At 43.2% G+C, this 22,456-nt stretch overlaps 1 protein-coding gene across 2 annotated transcripts in view; it reads left to right on the top strand.

The window, feature by feature from the left end:
• Window positions 1-11,322, top strand: part of PELI1 (pellino E3 ubiquitin protein ligase 1) — a 43,474-nt gene extending 32,152 nt beyond the window's left edge. For both annotated transcript variants that reach the window (XM_066316462.1, XM_066316461.1), the window contains exons 2-7: window positions 3,236-3,380; window positions 3,623-3,752; window positions 5,350-5,451; window positions 7,423-7,620; window positions 7,735-7,923; window positions 8,928-11,322. In XM_066316462.1, coding sequence (XP_066172559.1) covers window positions 3,310-3,380; window positions 3,623-3,752; window positions 5,350-5,451; window positions 7,423-7,620; window positions 7,735-7,923; window positions 8,928-9,494 — 1,257 coding nt within the window. In that variant the 5' untranslated portion in view covers window positions 3,236-3,309 and the 3' untranslated portion in view covers window positions 9,495-11,322. The remainder of the gene's footprint in view (window positions 1-3,235; window positions 3,381-3,622; window positions 3,753-5,349; window positions 5,452-7,422; window positions 7,621-7,734; window positions 7,924-8,927) is intronic.
• The last annotated feature ends 11,134 nt before the right edge of the window (window positions 11,323-22,456 follow it).

Raw genomic sequence — 22,456 nt, 5'->3', positions numbered from 1 at the left:
AGTGCTCAAACCTTCCTTAAGTCCAATAAGAAGTGGATTTCCATCATGTGCAAAATAAACTTGAGTGGATTTCTTTGAATGGAAAGCAAAAGAAAATGTTTCCAAGAGGAACCGAGCAATAGATGTGGGACATCTTTCCTTATGCTGAGATTTTCTGTATGACCCCTTGTATTGCTGAAGTCTGTCCCTGGGAACTGCTGACCCCTTTTATCATTTCTGCACAGTCCTCTGGTCACTTGTGCAGGTAGTGCTTTAGAGTCTCCTTTAACTGTTCATTTCATGAGGCTTTGAAATTGGCTCAGACTGAGACATGTATTTTTTTTAGTTTTCCCTTAAAATAGTTTACTTGGATGAACAGAGGAAGAGAAGCTGCACCAAACCTGTTCTTGTACTAATGGCTAAAATTATTTTCAGCTTTTGCCTTCCCACTTTCTCTAAGTGAAAGGATGAGGTCTTTAACAGTGTAGCATGGGGTTATACTATTTAAGTCTTTGGTTACCCTGTCCTGGTGTTCCCTAGTCCTATGCTGTTTCCTTATAGGCACTGCTGTAGTTTCAGGTTAGTATTTCTTGTGAGTTTTTAAAAGTGAAGGCAGAGGGCAACTGTTGGCCAAGATGAAATCAGTTGTGTGTGAAGAGGACTGAATTGCAGGGGAGAGGCTGTTGAGGAGATCAATATTCAAGCAGAAAATAGTTTAATCATGTGGGGAGGGGAGGAGATTAGAAGATGAGCTCTTTCAGAAGACAACTGTACAAGCAAGTATAATGCAAGATCTTAAAACAAGAAATGCTGAAGCTGACTGTCAAAATACTTCATAGAAAATACATCCTTATTTTTATATACAGATAAATCGTGGAGATTTATACTCACTTCATTAGTAGAAATACTTCACAAGGGAAATGTGTCTAAAGAACCGAGCACTATTAAACACTAGGATCTATATAGTTCAGTATTAACATCAGTGAAGCAGCCCTGAGGGATGTTACAGGCACATGGTTTGAGTGTGGTCCTAAGTGGGATGTGATGGCCAGGAGGCAAGCAGGGCCCTGAAAGACATGGAAATTGTGAACACACTTGATGTTGTGGGGCTCTCTTTGTCTTTTGTAATTCTAGGAACTTAGATTTTAAGATTTTAGTATATAGTAATACATGTGAGTCAAGATGGAGAACTTTGGGCATTGTCTGAGTCCTTCTTCACCTTCTTACTTCTTCAGGGGTTTAGGTGGGTTTCTGTAGCTGGTGGATGCAGTGCACATTGCAGACTTCAAGTAATTAGTTACTGGGTTTAAAGTAAAAGTAATTTGGGTGGCGTGTCATAATTGGACAGATTGTCCTTGAAAAGACCTGGTAGAGAAGTACTCAATTTTACCTCATGTATATTACGATATACTAAAATCCTAAAAATCCAAGTTTCCAGAGTTCTGACAGATCTCCACTTTAATGTGTTCTGACTACTGGCATCATTTAAAGGTCACATTTTCCTGTGATATGTTTGCTTTAATGCCATAATTTTAGAATCCTGAAGGCAAAACCTACAACAGGGAGTAACCTCCCAGTCCCAAGGGAGTTACTGCTACACTTGGGAGATGGGACAGACACCTCACAGCAGTGCTGTGCACATCAGGTTTATTGCAATGCACTCGTCTCTCAGTGGGTACTGTTGTGATAACACTGTGTGTGTTAGCCACAAAGACAGGCTGCAGTTGACTTGCTTTGAGCACTGTCTACAGTACCCAGGCTTGGAAAAAAAGGAAGATATTTGGAAAATAATGAGAAATGAAAGGAGAAACAAAAAGATTTTTATTTCCTCTCCTGGTTGTGTTCTGCAGGCATCACAGCAAATGCTTTGAGGACAGCGTGATGTCTTTGCCTGTATTGGTGAGAAGCCCTCCCAAATATGTGGAATAGCATGAAGGAACAAACTTTGAGTTTTTAGAGAGCGCTGTGAGCTGATTGCAGATGGCAATCACCATATGCATGCTGAATACAAACTTGTAGATTTGAGAAAACATGTTTGAAGGCCAAGCTTTTTTTTTGTGAAGGAGCAAAGACTGGGAGAGGGTGTAGAGATAAGGTCAATAAAGGGATCTTTGCATCAGTTCCTGAACAAATGTGAGCAGGCTGTCAAGCACTGCCACATCCTTTTCTCTGTTCTTACGACATAACGTGGGGATAGATAAAATCTGCATGATGACATCTTTTCTGCTAATAACCCTGGTCTAGTCAAGGCAGAAGAAAGTGGAGATACAGCACTGTAGTCGTGATCAAAGTTGATGACAGGATTCCAAAAGTGCTGTGTGGGTCAAAAAGCGCATTTGCACAGAGGGCAGAATGTTAACCATCAGTACTAAAAAAGATCAGCAGCTCTTTGAGTTGGTATGAAAACTCACCTGGAAGAACCAAGGGAATGTTCTTATTTCTGTCAAAGAAAGCCTCATACAGGCTCTCATCAGCTTTATTCTTTATCAAGGAAGTGCTCTGCTGGGTAGACTTTCTCTAGAGGAAGGTTAGAGATGAGGTCAAAAGTGTCTGGAAATGCTACTAATGAGGAGCTGCAAAAAATACAATATGAACTGTTCCTCAAAGCAGAAGTCTTGAGTAAAAAAAAATGCACTTCAGGACTGTTTTCATTAGGACTTATGTGGAATTCCCTCAGGAAATCGCCTTCAAACTGATGTTTATATCACTTCTGTCTCTGGCTAAACATGAGAGGTCACTGCACACCCTAAACTTTTATGGTAGGCTCAATATCAAATTGTCATACAACTTCCTTCCATCTGCTAATCCAGAAACTTCTTGGAAAGCTCTGAATTAGACACTTCTCATGAAAGCTTCTGCTTCTCTAGCTAATTTGCTAGAGGTTTTGCTTTGTGGTGTTTTTTTTCTTTAAATTTAATGCCTATCTGGCTCTATTTCTCAATAGCTGAATGAAATATAATAAATGAAGCTGTGTATCATTTATTCTAAAAACTAGCATGGAGGAAAACAAGTGTGGATGCTTTAAGGCCATAGTGGAATTTTCTAAATTCATTTTTTCAGAGATCTGGCAGTTCTTCAAGACAATTCAACCTTAATTTGTGTGGTTTTATATATATGTTTTAGAAAATTATTTCAGGCAAAACCAAAACAAGGAAAACACAAAATATTGTAACTACGTTATCACATTGATGTACAAGTTTGTGTAATTGGAGTAGAGTGTTTTCTCTTCCACTTAATTTTGATTTTATTTTTACAGGAAATAATGAAAAAAGTGTGCCACAACTCTTGATCAGAGACCTGAAGTTTGAGAAGAAGCCATTAGCTAAGCTCATGTTTTCTCCTGATCAAGAAAATCATCCATCAAAAGCACCAGTCAAATATGGTGAATTGATTGTATTGGGGTAAGTGTGTGTATGTAAGAGTCTGAGGGTTTTCTATGCTGTGATCCTGTGGGCATGTTTCAGTACTGTGTTAATCAATTCTTGGATTTAAATGTGATTAATTGAAAACCTGCAATTAGCAACGCTGTACTAATCGAGAACACTCGGTGCTTAGAGTGAAAGTTCTTGTGGGTCTGCAGCTCATGAGAAACTAAGCAGTACAGGAATGATGGACTTTGTTCTTTTCCTGTGCTTTTTCATAGGTACAATGGGTCTCTCCCAAATGGAGATAGAGGAAGAAGGAAGAGTAGATTTGCTTTATTTAAAAGGCCCAAGGCAAATGGGGTGAAACCCAGCACTGTGCACATTGCCTGTACCCCTCAAGCAGCAAAGGTAACCTCCAATTCTTCTCCCTTCAACTCTGACTCCTCCTTGTGCCATATAAAGAGCTGTTAGGAAATGGTTTAAACAGCATAAATATCTGACTGTGAAAAGAATGGTTTGTGTTCATCCAATGTTTTTTTTTTTTTTTACTATCTGTCAGGGTTAGCAAGTAACAATTCAGCAAAGAAGGTTTGGTGTGTAGTCTTTGCCGTGGCTAGAAGGGAAAAAAAAAAATTAGTTTTGAAACATGAATGTTCTGGGCACAAGCTAGTAATAAAAAACCTATTTTGTCTTCCTTCCAAACTTAATACAGACATCTGTTCTAGACTTTGTGGTTTTGCACTCACTCTGCTTTGGCACTAACTTTGGCTTTTAAATGATCATTTGCCAAAGCTCCACGTGCACTTGGTGCTTCATCCATGGGTAGGAGTTGGCCAGGGATGAGGACAGGTGGGTTTTGCAGGGCATGTTTCATAGGGCTCATAATCAGAGTTCCCATTAAGAAGCAGAAAAGGAAGGGCTTAGACTCTGAAGTTGAACTGTATTTCATGTCAAAACTAATACATCCTAACTAAGGTATTACCATGAAATATTGTGACTATTCAAGTGCATGTGCAGTTGTGTTCAATAAATAATGGAGCATTTCTACTCAAACAATGGAATTTGAGGATGCTCAGTGGCTGTTTAGAAACTGCCAGTGACAAGATCAGGCTTTTAAACAGACATGGTAGTGTTAAGTGTTTGATTCCCAGAATACCTTGACATCTCAGGATCTTAACCCTAAATTTAGGGAATTAGTTATAAAGTATTCTGAAATCAGAAGCATTTTTCTACCCAAATTCTTGTAGTAGAGCTACATTCATAGTAGATCTGTGAAAAGAACATTGATTTTTGCAAATTCTTTATGGTCTGGTAAGTGCTATTTGGCAGCACTTTTAGAAGTGTTTGTTAGTTCCTAGTAGGTATTTGCCTACTAGGTAATTATGAACAGAATGAACATCTATACTAACAAACTGAAACCTTTGTCACAACTTTTGCAACCTATATTAAGTTTCTCCATTTTGCCCTATTTACCACCACTTTTTAATCTATGTACCTTAAATCAGTCATTACTGATTTTAGTATTAACTCAAATCCTGCTTTTAGAATGAAGTTCCTAGTTTTTGTCCTTATTTTGCTGTTGGCCAAGTTCATGCTTAAATGACCATGAAGGTGTCACATTCAGTTTTAGCATTTGCATTTGGTCGTTTTGTCCTTTTGTGTTCAGGCCAGTGTTGCTTTAACACAAAACATGAGTAATAATATGCCCTGGTTATGTTTATTTAGTTGCAGCATGTGGTGAAAGGACCAGTTTGGTCTGTTGCTGAATCAATCCTACAGCTTTTTCTTTTTTTTTTTTTTTTTTTTTTTCCTTAGTGGCCAGGGCTGGGTTTTGTGAAAGTTAACTGCAGGTGTGTCATTAACAACCATCTGCCTTAATGCATTAATTAGTACAAGAGCCTGGTGTTTTATATATATTAAAAAAATCTATATTTTGTCTGTTTTGCTGCTGTATATTGTAGAATTATTGTGCGCTGGTTCAATAATACTTGGCATTTTTCCATAGGCAATAAGTAATAAGGACCAACACAGCATATCTTACACTTTGTCTCGGGCCCAGACAGTAGTAGTTGAATATACCCATGACAGCAACACAGATATGTTCCAGGTATGTAAAATGTGTAAGTGTGTTCTCCGTTTTGGGGGTTTCAAACAAGGCATCTTCTCAGCAGGCTCGTTCCTTCAGACCCAAAAGTTTGTGTGTGTCACTATTCAGAGCAATTTAATTCTGTTCATTCCCAAGGCTATCCTGTGAACAAGGCTGTGTCTGTACATCTCTTTTAGACTTGGGCAAAGGTGAAAGTTGTGGGGTTTGTGACTAATGCACAAGATTATGGTTTTGCATTTGATTGCTGGTCTGCAAGTGCCATAATCTGTCTCCTAGTCCCTCCCTGCAAAATGAAGACTAAAGGGCACAGTTCTCTTTAAGCACTTGGAACTTTGCTTCTGGCATTTACAAAGGGATTTGAGATCAGCCAGTTGGAGACAGGGTAGAAGAAATACAGTGTGGAAACACAGGAAAGCTTTTGGCACAACTAATATGAAAGAATATTCTGAATTTCTTCAAGCAAGCCTAGAAATGTTTAAAGCACTGGGAGATGTGAAGAGAGGAGCCTCAGTGCTGATGCTGGCAGTTCATAACAACTTTGCTGCAGTTCCTGTGTGTATGAGAAGGGGCCTCAAACACATCTGCAGCTGTGGTGTGCCCTCATATCTTATAATTGTTTCCTGTTTTTTTCAAAAGGAAGGGGTTTGGGGTTCTTTTTAATGTGTGCTTTGTTCTCTCTGATTCCCAGACTCTGATCTTGTGTAGCTTTTTTTTTTTTTTTTTTTTTTTTCCTCGTTGTTGCCACTCGTTTATGGCAAGGAGTTTTGCTGTCACAGCATTTAGCTGTGACGCCACTGCAGGATCTGAGGAGATGGGAGGTGTTGGGAAGTGGTGGAGGAAGCTGCTTTGCAACTGCAAATGCTTACAACAGAGCAAAAAGGGCTGTAATGAAATCAGTGCAGCACAGGCTGTTGTTTGTGTGTGAGTGTTCTCTCTCCAGGCATGCTCTGGCATGTGTGCTGCTCTGAAATCGCCCCTGGCAGGCCCTGGCTACTCACGGGTTATCCTGCCTAAGAAGCAACAGAAAAATAAGATTCTGACAAAGCAGTTTTAGTCTCGTGAAAGCTCTCCAGCCCTCACCAAAGAGCACCTCAAGCTTTTGGGACTCTTGCTCAGCAGTTAATCAGTTAAGCAGTTAATACAACCACCAGTTTTCAAAGTCTGAGAGCTCTGGAAGTGAGTGAGTGAGTAGTAGTGTGTAAGAGGGCTTTAAACCCAGCTGTGTGGACGTTTGGGAAAGGGTTAATGCTTTTCTTCTTTGCAAGAAAAAGTACAAGATAGTTGACTGGCAAAGCAAGGATATCTATGCAGTTCTGTCAAACTCAGTGCAGTTGTGTGGGACTGCAAAATTCAGGGTTCTCTGCAGCCAGAAAAGGAGGCACAGCTACCAGGAAAACCTGATTGTGGTCAGATGTTACATTCTTGTGTTCTGAGTATGTAAATGTAGCCCCTCTCTGCCACAACCAGCTGGTGCCTGGTCCTTTCATAAAAGATTTTCTGCTTCTCGGTGCCTGCCAGAGCTGAAAAGACAGCTCACATAATCTGATTTTCATACACCTATACCTTGACTTAGTCTGGCACTGTTCAGAATGTTCTGGGCACACGAAGTGACTGCATGTCACTGTTCTTCCCTCTAACTGCTGTTCCTTGGCTGTTTTGGGGCTCCTGCAGCTGGTCTGCCTGACCTGAGTGTGACCTCTCTGATGAAAAGGCCTTCAATGGGGAATCATCTCAGAACTGACTTAATTACATCATCTTATTTCTCCTTCCTTCATTTGGCTGTACCCAGCCAAAAATTCATCAATTCAGATGGGGCTTTAGAAACCTAAATTGATAGACCTGTGGACAGGAATGCTTTAAGTTCTTAATGTCATGATTTTTGTGTCATTGCTTTTAATTGCTTTGAACTTGAATAGTCCTACACCCAAAGACAAACTTTTGACCATTTTTTTTTTTTAAATACTTTTGCAGATTGGTCGGTCAACGGAGAGTCCTATAGACTTTGTAGTAACAGATACAGTTCCTGGGAGTCAGAGTAATTCAGACACACAGTCTGTGCAGAGCACAATATCAAGGTTTGCCTGCAGAATCATATGTGAACGTAACCCTCCCTTTACAGCAAGAATATATGCTGCAGGATTTGACTCCTCAAAAAACATTTTTCTTGGGGTAAGGGAATTCTTTTTCATTTTTCATAAAAATTCAGCTCAGGCTTATTTTTTAACTAATTCTGAACTCCACTTCAGGCAAATTAAAGGTTCTCATTGATGTAATTTCTTTTAGGAGAAAGCTGCAAAGTGGAAGACATCAGATGGGCAAATGGATGGACTAACAACAAATGGAGTTCTTGTTATGCATCCTCGTAATGGATTCACAGAAGACTCCAAGCCGGGGGTGTGGAGAGAGATTTCTGTGTGTGGGAATGTGTTCAGCCTTCGTGAAACCAGATCAGCTCAACAGAGGGGAAAAATGGTGAGGAGTGACCAGTGTTGTATGCAACCTGTTTAAAATGGTGCAGCCAGAAGGGGTAGAGTTTGGGCACAGAGCTGGAATGTGCTGGAATTTTGTATAGTTGTCACCTCTGCAATTAGTCAGACTGCCTTTTGTGTGTCTGTGTGCGTACACAAAGGTGTCTTGCTCAACCTGAGTAACTGACTGAGTTTATCTGCAAACTAGTACTTAATTGCATATCTAGGCTACTCTCCTAAATTGAGTTCCCAATCTATCTTGTATTTCTGCAAACTCTCCTAGGCCTCTGCACATTCTACAAGTGTTTTCCTGATTCTCTCTTGTGAGCTTATGCTTTTAAGGTGTTCCCACTTTTCCTTTTTTATAGAATAGTTATAATTTTATTGGATATTCATTTCCATGTTGGCATTCTGAGCTTTCCCTCTTCCTCTTGTTTCCAAAGACATTTCCAGGAGATGTTTGGGTTTGGAGTGACTTAGGATGTTTCAGGAAAAAGAAATGCTACATTGAACATTTTAAGTGGTTTATTTAGCTAGGAGTGCTAATGGAAGGAGGGGAAAGCCATTTGTAAAGGGGAAGGTTTTAAGATAAAAGTCAGAAATATGATGGAGGACTAAAACAGCCTTGTGATACTCCTTGAGGCATTTCAAGTAACATAGTTGGCAGTGCTATAGGGATGGAATAGAGTTGTTACGATGGGAGAGGAGCTTTTCTTGACTCAGTGTGGTCTGTTTTAATGCACACATTAATCTCAAGATGTTGGGGTGGGGTTTTTAAAAAAAAAAAAAAAAAAAAAAAAAAAAAAAAAAAAAAACCACAAAAGGAAGGAAGGGAGAAGGTGATACCAGGACTCTCTATGGGTGTCTTGCAGAGACAGTCAGAAGCTGCTTGAAACTTGGACGGGTCTTCCAGGCAGATCCGTGCTGTGCAAGTACACATTGTTACTCCTCAGTGAGTGACACGGTGACCCTAGGGTGACATCTGTGTGTGTCTGTGTCCATGTCGAGGTGGAGAACGAGACGAACCAGCTGCAGGACGGCTCCCTGATCGACCTGTGCGGGGCCACGCTGCTGTGGCGCACGGCCGAGGGCTTGGCGCGCACGCCCACCGTCAAGCACCTGGAGGCCCTGAGGCAGGAGATCAACGCGGCCAGACCCCAGTGCCCCGTGGGCTTCAACACCTTGGCCTTCCCCAGCATGAAGAGGAAAGACGTGGTGGATGAAAAGCAGCCCTGGGTGTACCTGAACTGCGGCCACGTGCACGGCTACCACAACTGGGGGAACAAAGAGGAGAGGGACGGCAAGGACCGCGAGTGCCCCATGTGCCGCTCGGTGGGGCCCTACGTGCCGCTGTGGCTGGGCTGCGAGGCTGGGTTTTATGTGGATGCCGGACCTCCAACTCACGCTTTCAGCCCCTGTGGACACGTGTGCTCGGAAAAGACAACTGCATATTGGTCCCAAATCCCCCTCCCGCACGGTACTCACACTTTCCACGCGGCCTGTCCCTTCTGTGCGCATCAGCTGGCTGGTGAGCAGGGTTACATCAGGCTCATCTTCCAAGGGCCTCTCGACTAACGCAGGTTGTTCCCCGGGACTGCAGTGAACTGATAAGCTAAGCGATTCTCATTTTTAAACCAACTGGGGTTTTGGTTTTTTTTTTTTTTCGTATTTTCTGGGCTTTGCTGGTTTGCATTAAGATGAAGAATTTTTTGTTTTTTTTTTTTTTATTATTACGACAGCTAAATTCCTCTTTATTGAGAGAAGTCTGGAAATAGAAGAAATGCGGGGAGAAGGGGGAGACCTCTTGCTTTTTTTAGTTAATAACTACTTCTGAAGAGGTGAAGGAAGTGTTGTAGAGTGAACTTCAATGCCTTCAGTTTAATGGTTTTTGAATCACGTGCCCACAGTGTTTGAAAGGTGTTTCATTCTTTTTGTATATGGAGGGTAAATAGTTCAAAGAACATTAGTTTACAGCTTGGATGCAAACATTGTAAAATATAACATGTATATTAACTCTTTTCTATTTATCTTTATTACTGAAAATATTTAGAATGTTTAGAGAGTAGCATGGTCATAGTGTGTTACATCCAGCAATTGGATGTGTAGAGTAGCTCTGGATGGAGAAGAACGTGGGATGAAAACGGTAGAAAAATCTTTTAATCTAAAATACTGAGTTCTTAGAATAGTTAAAATGCTTTTTAAACAAAGCTAATGCAAACTATGATGGCATAAAGTTGTGCTTTAACTGTGTTGAAAGGTAGCTAAGAAGGACTTCTTAAAATGTCTTTTTGGTAGGAGTGTACTTAAGATCTGGTTATGAGGAGAATATTTACCAGACTCTTCAAATATGCAACTTAGTCTAGATTAAGGATTTTTTTTCTCTCCCTTCACGCTAACACTTCTCTTTATTTAGCATTAGTGACATTTGTGAGGGTTTTTCCAATGTTAAACATGAACAGACCAGAAAGATGAGGCTTGTTCTGTTCCTTGCTGTTTTGGGGGGTGGGAGGGGACAAGGAGAGACGTGGACACGTGTGTGGGGAGCAGGATGTGATCTGGCCTCAGTCTCAACCTGAGAGAGGTTTGTCACCTGGATGCTCAACCTGGTCTTTGCCCCTCTGCCAGCTGCAGATGCACATCTGGGCCACATGTGGAACAGAGGTGGAACCTGGTATTCAGGGGATGTGTGCCTGTGTCCCTGCATCCTCAGAAAGCTGGGCTGGGCTCAGACCTTTGGGGTGAGATGCTGCCATGGGCTCTGGTCTCTCTCTGCTCTCCCCTTCCTCCCCTCCTTCCCCTCTGCATCCACCAGAAAAGACCAGTGCACTACATGCAGCTCTGCTGCCAGCCCACTGTGCTTCATGGCAACCTGACCTTTTTAGGATTGATTTGAGCTTTTTTGGCCAGCTTTGTACACTTTTTCTTTTTTTTTTTTTTTTTAATATGTACTGTATAATTGACAGTAACAAATTTCTGTACTTTATAGCAAAGCTTTCATTTTTCTTTTGAAGCTGTTCTAAAATTTTCTTTGTTTAAAGAGACCTGTGTTGCTTAGATGTCATGAATTACTTCCTTGACTGTCAATTATTTCTCCATTTTTAAAAAGAAGTTATATATATTGTTTGGTTCACTCAGGAAATGCATGTGTCAGGAAACCTGTACTATAAGTTCAGTTAGCTGTCATGTACAAGTAACTGCTGTTACTCCCTTTCCATAGAAATATAACTGATTTTGACATTTTCCAGATTATATGCATTAAGTAATGAGACTTATGCAGCAAGAAATCCCTGTATTGTAGTTGTTCTAATCATCTTATTCAAACTATAGTATACTGTAGTTTTAATTTTTATTTGCAAATTAATTTATTTAAACTACGTGAGTAAACACTTTTCAAAAACAGAAATTCTGGGATCGTGGCTTTGTTTCCAAGAGATGGGGAAGGTGACTGGGGATGGCCCTTCTCTTGTCACCTCAGGTGTCCCTCTGTCCTGCACATGTGAATTAAGAGCACAGCAGCTGTAAAGACTTTGGAAGTTTTCCCTGGTTGTGGCTTTGAGTGGCTCCTTTCAGATGTGTCCTCTTAATGTGTTTTATAGTTAACTCTGTGTTAAAGGTGAGATTGCTGTTTAAAAGATACAGTTAAATGAGTAAGTTACATTTACTGAAATGTAAGCAAAAACCTGAACTCAGTGTCTGGGCTCTTTTAAAATGACAAGAGCTCTCTTGATTCTATCTTCCACAAAAATGTAATTGACATTTCTCTGGTCTCAATCTTGTTGACTACAGGAACATGGAAAACCAGGAAAGGACAGGATGACAGCTACAAAGCAGCATGAGTAACACAGAGCTGAACTGTGAGCCCAGATGGAGCATGGGATGGTAGGAGGAATCTGGGAAATGGTGTTGGAGGCTGGTGCAGAGCCAGGGCTGTAGCTGGGTCCATGCAGAGGAGAGGAAGAGAGGGTCATGCCCAATATGCAGCCCTTGTTAAAGTTCTAGCCCATTAAAGATGATATCATGCTTAAAGTGTACTTCTTTACCCCACTCCTCACCCCCCCAAGAAAAGATCCGTGAGAGACAAAGGTGTCTGAGCAGAACTGTGTCTAGCAGTGGGGAGTGTTAGGCTAAGGTCACTCTTCAGTCTGCCCCACTTTCTGCCTGTTTTGTACTTTTCTTCACCCAAGTTGGGTGTTAATCCCATTTTTAGAAGGGCAGAACATGGGCATTCAAACACTTAAGACAGGGAAATCCTGCTGTCAAAGGCAGCATAGCAATGGTTGAGTAGTCTGAGGAGAGCAAGTTCAGTCACCAACAGCACCTCTGACTGTGGTGCCCTGTTTGAGTTTCCCATGGCTTCTGTTCTTTGCAATAGTCCTCTGTAAATGGTAAAGTGAATTTTAGATTAAAAGTACCCAAACAGATGACTGAAGCACTCTGAACTTTAAGGCCAGTTCTTCTGAACAAATTTTGGTGCTGCAAGAGGTGGCACCTTGCTGGCTTTAAGACAATCACAGCTCCACTTGTGACAGCCTAAAGCAGCCCCTTGCAGCTGCAAAGACCAGGTGCAGGTGAGATCTGTGGTCTTCACCTGCTTTTAAAGGTTTGCTGGACTGGTGGTGCAAGCAGTAGGTGGGACAGGACTGTTCCCTGGGAGACCTCTGCAGGTGTAAGGAACTGATGAGGAATGAATGGGGAAATTACATTAACTGTAGGTACTTTTCTAGCCTGAAAATTCAGTGAAGCTCTGCAGAAGTGCCTCTGGAAATGAGCAGCCAGAATGCTGTTGTGATTTGTGGATTTTGAACATTGCCCTGTTCTGGGCAGTGCAACGTGTAAAGCAGGTGATTTAATGAACTAATTTGCCTTTCAGCTGTAGGAAATGGCATGGATTTAACACTGCTGGGAGGCAGCAGCTGCCTAATAAAGCCCTTTTGTTCTGCTTTTTTGGTTTTTTTTTTTTGGTTTTTTTTTTCCCCCAAAGCAGAAGTGGGGCAGCAGGGCAGGAGCATAGACAGGGAGGTTGCTGTGGCTTTCTTGGGGAGAACAGAGTGCTCTGGTTCCTTTGCTGACTTGGCCACTGGGTTGGAGCAGCCCCACGAGTGCCTGGTGTGGCCCTGAGGAGCGTGGTGCAGCTGGGGATGAGGCTTTCCCATCCCAGCTGTGCTGGGCTTGTTACACCTGCAGGAATGAGCCTGGTTTTCTGGAAGGTTTGCCATGAAGTCACCTCAGGAGACTCCTGTGTTGGAAGGTGCTCTGCAAATCCCATAATGATCCTGCCATGGCATGCTTGATCTCCTTCTGAAGTGACATTTTCCAGGCTCAATTCTAAAAATACATTTCCAGTTTTGCAATATAAATCTACCCTGAGGACTACAGCTACTTGCATGATGTCTTTCAGCCTGGATTAGGCCTGGTTGCTGTTGAATTAGACCAGATTTTGTGGTCCTTGTCTTGGCTCATCCCTTTCTGCAAAAACACTGGCAGAGCTCTATTTTTAATTGTAGCACTTGGCTTTAACATAAGTGCTGTGATCATCCTAGAAATGCAGTTTCTAAGGCTCTTTTGTGACTGTAGCAGATCACTTGTACCCTCACTGTTGTGCATACTGTAAAGAAGATCTGGGAAAGCATCTCTGCAGGAGCTCTGATGGTTTCTCTGGCTTGGATCAGTGCCTCATTGGCAAGTGTGGCTTCTGCAGGGGCAGCAGCAGCCCTGCCCCTTCCCAGGTTCTACTTCCAGGGCAGCCAGCAGGAGCTCAGGCCTGTTTTCTCCTGGGGAACAGCTCAATGTCACTGAGCTGTTGGGATGCAGTATCCCATGGTAATGTGGATGGTGACAGAAGCTGAGCTGGAGAAACACCAATGGATGCTACTGCAGCAGGAGCAGCCAGCTCCCTCAGCTCTGCTGGGACCTCTGCTCCCATCTCTGGCCTGAATGCAAAAGGGGGCAGATTTAAAGAGGAGAAAAAATGCAGTTTAATTCCCTCAAGCCTCAGGTGCCTCTGTGAGAGCAGCCATGCCAAACCCAGCTTCAGTGAACCACAGCAGGGCCAAGGCTGGGATCAGTGCAGTGCTAGGGAATGGCATGAGCTGTAAACCCCAGTGCCTGAATCTTTATGTTCCTGCCTTGGACCCTTTGAGCTTCTGCTGCCCATCCTCCGTGTGCCTTCCAGCCCTGGCAGTACAGCCCATTCCACAGCCACGTGAGCAGGTGCTGGCAGAAGCAGGTCCTGTTTGCTTTGCCCAGCACAAGCCCCCTTGTGGGATCAGGTTAGGCATTGCCTGGAGCTGCATTCCTCGAGGCTAAGCTCCAGGGAAAATGAGTAACCAGAGGCAAAGTGCCAGCTCTGGCAGTCAGGAGCTCCCTGCCCACTCTCTGCCACTCTTGGGTTTGCTGCTATTGTGCTCAGCTCTCAGTCCTTGTCCTACAGCCCTCTTGCAGGGCTGGCAGGAGGGGATAAGAACCAGCACCAACATCACTCTGTTTGCTGGCTGTGGTGTTTGCCTGGCTCTCCTGGACAAGGATGTGTTTGTGGCAGCAGTGAAGCACCAGCAAATCCTTAAAGCAAATCCTTAAACCGAGGAAATCCTGGGTTCTGCCAGCTCTGCTGAGAGCCCACTGCTCCAGTGCAGGGGGCTGAGATATTTCATGGGAGTACAAATGACCTCAAGATCAACTCAAAGAAGGACCTTCCTGCTGCAAAGGCAGCTTCTCTGCAATTTGGCCATACCTGCAATATTCTAATGCTTTTATTTTGAAAACTTCTGCTGATTCAGTGTCACGAAACAGCTCTGAGGCAGGAGTAAATTATTAATCTGCTCTGAGTTCCTTCCTCTACCTTGTCTACATCTGTGGTATCAGTTCTGTGCTGAGATCACTACTGGACATCTGCTGCCTTCCAGAAAAACAATGAGTGTGGATGGAGTTCTTTGGACTTAGGACTCAGCAAGGATGGTCTGTTTTTCCTTTTTGTAGTGGAAAGGTCTCCTGAAAAGGCTTCTCCTCTTCCAGTCCTGGCATGGCACACACTGGACTCCTGAGGATTCCCTCAGGAGCACTGCATGGAGAGAGGAGAGAGGACATGATAATTCACATTGTCAGTCAGATTTAAGTCTGGTTAAACACAGTTAAACCGGTGGGAAAAGCTTCTTCATGTGTCTTTTCTTTGCTACTCACTCCCAAGATGAACTGTCTGCTTATTTATACAATTGTCTTGATCTTTATATTTGTTCCTGCTTCAACACCCCCCAAAGAAAAAAAATTAAATTCAGTTTTGTCTGCAAATGTTTTATCTGAAAGTTTCTCAGTCATGTTTGCTCTTGTGATTATGCCTTTCCTTAAGTGATGCTATTAAAATATGTGACTTTTAATGCATTGAACCATGTTGGCTGGACCCCAGGCCCTGCAAAATATAGTTTGAGGGTTTTTTGGTCACTTAGTTTTCAGCCTAGATAGGGTTTCCCCTTTAGTCTGTCCTGGAAAATGCTGAAAAAGAAGCTGGTTAAGGATAAGGGAAGAGCAATGGCTTTCCTGGGCTCTTGGGAAATAGCTCACCAAAGTTGAGTCTTGGGTAAAGCCTGTCTCTGGGCTGAAGGGATCCACTTCTTTCCCTGGATCATGCTCAGATTCCAAGTACCTCCCACTTCCCAACTCTCTGTAAAATAACTTTTTAATAATAACCATCAACAACGGGGATCTACCCCTGTCATTCCCTTTGCTTGGCTGCAATTTAGGAGCTGGATGAACACGAAGCCTTCAGTGCTTCAATATCTACATCTTCTCCAAATCATATTTTTAGCTGATCCCAGAAGATTTGAAACAAAACAAATGCATGCAACGACATTCTAAACTTGCCTGGATGCAAAGCTAAAAACTGCAGCTTGCTGTCATGTGCTTGATGAAAGGAATTGAGTCAACTCATCCTTTCCAAAAATCCCATGCTTGCTTTTTTTTTTTTTTTCCTGCTGTTGTGTGGGAGAAGGAGAGAATTAGTTATTCAGTGGAATGAGGACAATTAAAAGCAAATGCAGCTTCCAGCGATGCCATCATCTGTTCAGTTTGCCCTGAGCAACACAGAGGCAGCCTGGCTTTTTAATTGGCCCCTTTCCCTTCAGTCCTGTGCTTCCCATTGGCACAGGGGCTGGCAGTTTCCAGATCCTCCATAGGACTGTGATGCTGCAGGTGTGCCCCTTCTCATTCACGTGAGTTGTGACCTCAGAGAGGTGAAAGGCTTGAGCTTGAGAGGTCACGGTGTCTCTCCTGCCCAGCTTGCCTTGCCCTGGAGTGTTGCTCTGCAATGGGGATATGTCCACGGGTCCCACCCCAGGATGAAGCTGTGGTGTCAACCTGTGACAATTGCTGGAGGATAAACGTTGCCTGAGATGGGGCAGAGGGATATGGAGCTTCCTCCAGCCTCTGGCCACCTGGACACAGCACAGCAAAGCTGTTGAAGTAGCTTGTTTCACTTTTGAAGAGGAGCTAAAGCAATCAGCAGGCCTTCAAATGCCACATAACCACTCAGGGCATGGATGTTTAATGCTTTTTTTCACATTAAAAGTGGATCCAGAGCAGCTTCCTGAGGAGGCAGGATCAGCAGTGCCAGTGCCATCGGGCTCCACCATCGCTCCAGGGGCTTTCCGTGTTACTCAGCGGATTTTTTGCCAGCGTCACTCGTTATCACTTGGAAATGTCACTCCACCTGTTCTGGAGCAGGAGCAGCAGAAGGTGTGTTCCAGCACCTTTGGGCAATGATGAATCATGTTCATGACAACGTCCTTGGCAGCTCCTGCCAGGGAAAGCCATCACTAAGTGCCTCCCCAAAAGTGGGGTTTGCCTGGAGCCCGTGCCAGCCCTAAAGCAAAAAACCCCAAACAACGCATCCCCTCTGGCCCTACACCAATATTGCCAAACACACATTATCTACACAGTGGAGTGTTTTTCATACCGTAGAGGCCTGGGATTAGTTCCTCACAACAACATATATATATTTACAGCCCCTGTGTGTCTGCATTTTGTTATACTTTTAACTTCATAGGCTAATGGTTAATAAATTTAGCCTCTGTTTATGCTTCTGCAGCAAAAAATACGTATTATGCAAGAGGCTTAGGATTTTCTGGCCCCAAACAGTCTTACAGAGTGTAATTTAGGGGCTCATTCACAGAATAGAAGGATAAAAATGCTATGTCTGAGGTTGGCTTCCCCAGGGCACAGCAAAGGAAGAGCAGCTATGGGACATAACTAACCCACCTTTGGTCTTGATGCTCAAAAAAAATCAGTGTATCTGGAGTTCCCATACTATTTAAAAGGAAAAACCACCAAACAAACCACAACCACCAATAAGAGCTCCCAGGTTGCATCGAACAAGTTTTTTGCGAGTTTGAAATTTGAGTTTTCTTTGCACCACCTGATTTAAAAAGATGTTGTTCATCATGTAACCACAGATCCATGCAAGGTCCTCTCCTACATTTGTCAGCTCTGTGGCAGGGTCAGTTCTACCCAAATACTTCTCCCAAGTGTTAAACAGGCTTAGTCTTTCTAAATCTGCAGTATTGGAGACTCCACTACATCTCCAGGCAGCCTAGTCTGTGGTTCAGTTACAGAACTCATAAACTCAGATCTACCATAAAACTGTAGAACTCATAAACTTGTATCTACTAAAGTAAACTGAAGAGCAAGTTGGGACCAAATATCTACCTACTGTTTGGGGTTTGCTCTCTTAAAAGACAAAGAAACAAGCCAAAGCAAAAGTTTTCGTGTTGCAGGCGCTTCTGCAGAGTTTGGAAATAAAGCAAAAAAGCAACCTCTTGAAAAATGTATCGATCAGCACCTTCCCGTGTGTGACACTGAATGAACTTGCCCAACAAATAGACCTGGAAGAAAAAAAAAAGAAAAAGGGGGAGGAAAGGTGCCTACGAAGCCCTAAACCTCTGATATTCATTTTATTAAAACTTAATGAGGAGCTATTAATAATGAATGCAGCCGGGAAGATGGGAGAACGGCCTCAAGATTCCTCGTTAACCAGATTCCTCTACAGAGCTGGGAAAGAAGAGGGCAGCTTTCAAAGGATGACAGGGCTCCTGTGAGGGACAGCTGGAAGCAGCAGCCTGCAGCAGGCTTTGTGGTAACATTGGTGGAAAAAGTATTTTAGAGGTTTTTTTTCATTAAAAAGCTGAACTGGGGATGGGTTGTATACGCATGTCCTGTCAGGAAAAGATGCTCCTGAATTCCAATGCCTTGAGTGTAGTGTGGGGAATTGGGGTCATTTCCTCACTGAGGGTGATTTCCTGTGTGAAGTTAACACTCTCCTTGTGTCTCCTATCCCACGTGGTATTATCTCTACAGAAATCCAGTCTCCTAACTCTTCTACCAGATTTTGGTAGCTGATGTTCCCGTGGCAGTGGCTGGGGATGTAATGGATGTTACCCCTTGAGCATCCATTGCCTGTTCACCTCACAGCAATGCTGTCTGAACTGTTTCCTTTGGTGGCTGCATCACCCAGCATGATTCAAGGGGAGATGCAGCATATCATGACTTCCCTTTCCCAGTTGCCAGCCCAGCTGCCTTATCAAAGAGAGGAATGGAGCTGATTAGACACAGCCTGGGTTGTTTTTTTTTAAGCCCCTAGTAGTTGCTTTAAGGCTTATGTGGGTTTTTAAGATTAATTAATGCTGTATTTGAATGCTCCCCTAAATATTGCTGTGGTCCTGTGGGAATTCTGTTCCCCGGAGTTTATGGGGGTCATTCATTTGACGACGATTTGATTCCTTTCTTGAAGGTTACAGAGTAAATTTTACTTGGCCCTGCTGAGTCTGGATTCCTCTCATCTCTTTTAGCTGCTTTTTAAGCTCTTCTCTTCCTCATCTGGCCTGTATTTCCTGTCTCTGGTTCTTACTATGAAGCGTGCTAATAAGCATCTGGATGCCATTAACATGTTTTGTGAGAACAGAAGCAGGATAAAAAGTAGAAATTGAAAGCAGAGCCTGTGTAGAAGTAAATCTGTGTTCTTTTGTGTTTCCATCAGGAGCAACCTCCCAGAAGAAGATATCTTTGCATCTTTCTTGTGCTTGTGAAACAGACCCATAGTAGGGCTGACTAATGCCAGTCAGGTAGGTATGAAAACACAGTTTGGAAGAGGGAGTTGCTATGTGGCAGTAAGAAATGCTTCCAAGGATCCAGGAGGTATTAGAAAGAATTTTGCTATGGTGATCTCAAAACCCCGTGTCCCAGTAAGCGTTCCTCCTCTGGAACAAAAAGGGGCAGGACAGAAGAGTGCTGATCACTTTTCTCCTTACTTTTCAGGGCTGGGTGAATCCACAGAGCATATCTGAGTCTCTTTTGAAAAGTCACCAGCAGATGAAGTAATTTGAGGCCTCACCCACAGCACAGTTTATTCAGCCAGATGTGTAGCTCTCTTAACAGAGGTGCTTTTTAATACAGCATGTCCAAGCACTGAGAAATGCCATTTTGATTTTGACATAACTCCCCACCAAGTGTGGTGTGTTTTGTTATGTGTTGTTGTCAAGGTGAAGAAATGAATTAGCATGGATTTTTAATTGCCTCAGTGTTGAACCCTTGATATAAGCTGGAAGGGAAACATCATCCTAGATGAATAAAGAGGTGGTGCAAGAGATGATTGCCCTCTGATGAGGAGCCAAGCTCTCCAAATGCGAGGAGGAGATTTCAGTGTTGTTTCTGTCTCTAGCTGCATTGAATCAGTTGCTGGGTTCCTTACAAAGGCTTCTGCTGGCCGCTAGCAGACACCAGAGGACAAGACAAGACACGATTGTCAGAAATCCAGGTACTCCTCATTTCTGGAAGTCTGGGGAAAGGCTGCCATCTGCTGTAATGCAAAAAAGCTGCTGGAAATACATTTGACTTCAATCCCAGCAGTCGCGCTGAAGCTGAGATGAGCTCAGGGCAGAAACAAAGCGAAACAAGCAAAGACAAACTGTGCGCTTAAAGACCTTGTGATGCTTTTCACACAGATCCCTCTCCTAATAATGGCTGTTACCTGGCATGCCCTTAGAGGGAAAAAAAATCTTCCCTGTGGTCCTCACCTGCTTTAATCCCTGGGATTTCCAGTCAAGGCCAAAGACAGTACTGAGGCACCATTCAGAAAGCTGCTGGCTGGGCCAGCCTGCAGTGAGGGTGCTGCTTCCACAATTTAATCTAGATACCCACATCATTCCACGACCTCTCAGTCACAGGGTTTTAAAATGCAGAAAGCTGTGTGGTTTTCCTCTCAGCAGAATGTGTGTGATACCTACACTAGCTACGAGTGAACTTGGCTGTACCCTCTACCCACAGGTCTTGCAACCTAGAGCAGAGCAAAGTCTAAAAACATCTACAACTCAGAGCCTTTATCACTGATCTTTAAAATAAAACCTGTACTGAACCCTGTGGTATCTAGAGTCAAATTTTTCTCTTTAAAAGTCACTAAGATGCCATCCCTGCTCCTTCAATACCAACTTGGTCTACTTTTTCTGTTCTTTTTCTCTTTTTTTCCCAACCATCACTTGCTTTGAAACTGCATGTTTTGACTCACAAGTAATCTCAGAAAGAAGAGTTTTTCGCTTGCCTGAGGTGCTGCTTGGACCAGAGTGTTTCCCATTACACTTTCCTGAAAGCATCCCACTAGAATTCCTCTGTTTGTAATGGCCAGGTTCAGAGGGAGCAGTGCACGTAGCAAAGCCTAGCCTGGAAAGCTGACATAAAGAAAGCCAGAGCACCTGATGACTCAGGTATTAATGTACTCCATCAGAATAAAGTGCTATCTGATTAAATGGGCTCACTCCAGATACAGAACAAAGAGCTTTTAATTTTACACAGCCTCTTTACTGGAGACAGAGCACCAAGAACTGTGGGAAATGCAGCCACGTCTGTGGCATGTCTAAGGTGCTGAGGAATGACTTGGAGCCAGGAGGAGCTCTGCTACCCTTGCAGACACAGAGGAATACATGCCAGGGCGTTCAGGAGCAACAGGGGAGGCTTGGCATCCCAGTTTATGGGTTGTCCTTATGACAGTGTCTGGATGGAGTCTATTAAGCAACTGCCCTAGAAAGAGCCGTGTGAGGTGGTGGCCCTTGAGCTGGGCCAGTCATGTTTTCTCTACAAAGGTCTGAACCTGAGTTCTACCATTTAGCATTTGGTTGACACGATAAAAAAATAATCTTCAAAATTTTCATCTGTGTTAATTTTTGAGAGCCAGTAACGTTGCCCTGTTATAAAAGTGCTATCCTATCCTGCATGTTCCCAAGCTCCTGTCTTGAAAGGTTTCTTGTGGCACTGAGCACCACGCTCCACTTAAACAAGGCCTGGAAATATGTTCTCTGCTACTGGCATGAAATATTCAGTCTTAATATCCCTTCACATCACTTGAGACAAGACGACCAGAAACTCTCCATCTGCCTTCTCTGCAGTGTTCATTATTTTACATATTTCTTTTATATCCCTTGTTTCCTCCAAGGAGAGCCTTTCCTCGAAGTTTGGTTGTTCCTATCATTGTTTAATGCTGCTCTTTTAGAGACAAGATTACCCACTACACTCAGGGTTCCTGGGGGACCTGCCCCTCTAATTACATTTAATCACTATTTTCCCTCACATTCCCTATGGATTGCTGTATCTTCTTCATTTTTTTACAAGCTGAGCAAAGGTTTTCTATGGAAAAATGAAAGCTAGTGGTACCAGGATCCTGTAAGCAAGGACCTTCTAAAACACTGTGACATCTCAAGAAAAGAGGCCAGGTGTTCGTAGACATGACCCAGCTTTTACAATAGTTGGCTGCTAGTTCTGCCACTCAGCAGAGTTAAGGATTTCCTTTTTTTTTTTTTTTTAAATGTCTCTTGTGTCTAAGAAAAAAGGGAGCTACTTTGTTCTTTTTACTGTTTATTTTCTACAGCACAAAACTCACTGTTTCCCATTTCTTTTCCAGGAAGACTCCACGGAAGGCTCCTGAGCTGGCGTGAGTGTAGGAAAAAACCCAGTCATATTTCTGTTGTTCTGTAAGAATGCCAGTTTAACTCACACAGATGAAAAAGCAGCAGCAGAAAGATTTTTTTTTTCCTGACTAAAGCTTCTCGGGGTTGGAGTTTTTCCCTGGGAGAGCCTTTGTGGGACTATGTCCTGTGTGCCCAGGGTGAGGGTGTTTGTGGGGCTGAGTCACACTGCCCTGCTGACGTGGCCCTTGGCAGTCAGTAGGAAGCACAGATAACTGAAATGCTCCCATAAAAGCAGACTTTACGGACATAAGCTGTATGTGAGGAGGTAGACTGACAACAGATCAAGTGAACTATGGTTGACTGACTCACAGTTTCCTCACCAGCTCTGCTGGTGAAGCGATGGCTGTTGTTGCCCACAGCAGATTCAGGCTCTGAACACCACAGCTCACAAGCCCAGCCATGCCACGTGCCTTGGGGAGATTTGTTATGCTTCAAACCAGCTTTTCTTCTCAAAGTCTCCAGAAATCACCCACTGAGTCTCCTGCGGTCTGGAGGAGAGGAGGTTCCTCAGGCTGGACTGGCGTTGTCACTGCCACCACG

The sequence above is a fragment of the Sylvia atricapilla genome, chromosome 3 (genome assembly GCF_009819655.1).
Source record: "Sylvia atricapilla isolate bSylAtr1 chromosome 3, bSylAtr1.pri, whole genome shotgun sequence".
Lineage (NCBI taxonomy): Eukaryota > Metazoa > Chordata > Aves > Passeriformes > Sylviidae > Sylvia > Sylvia atricapilla.
This window is presented reverse-complemented; position numbering and strand designations above follow the sequence as displayed.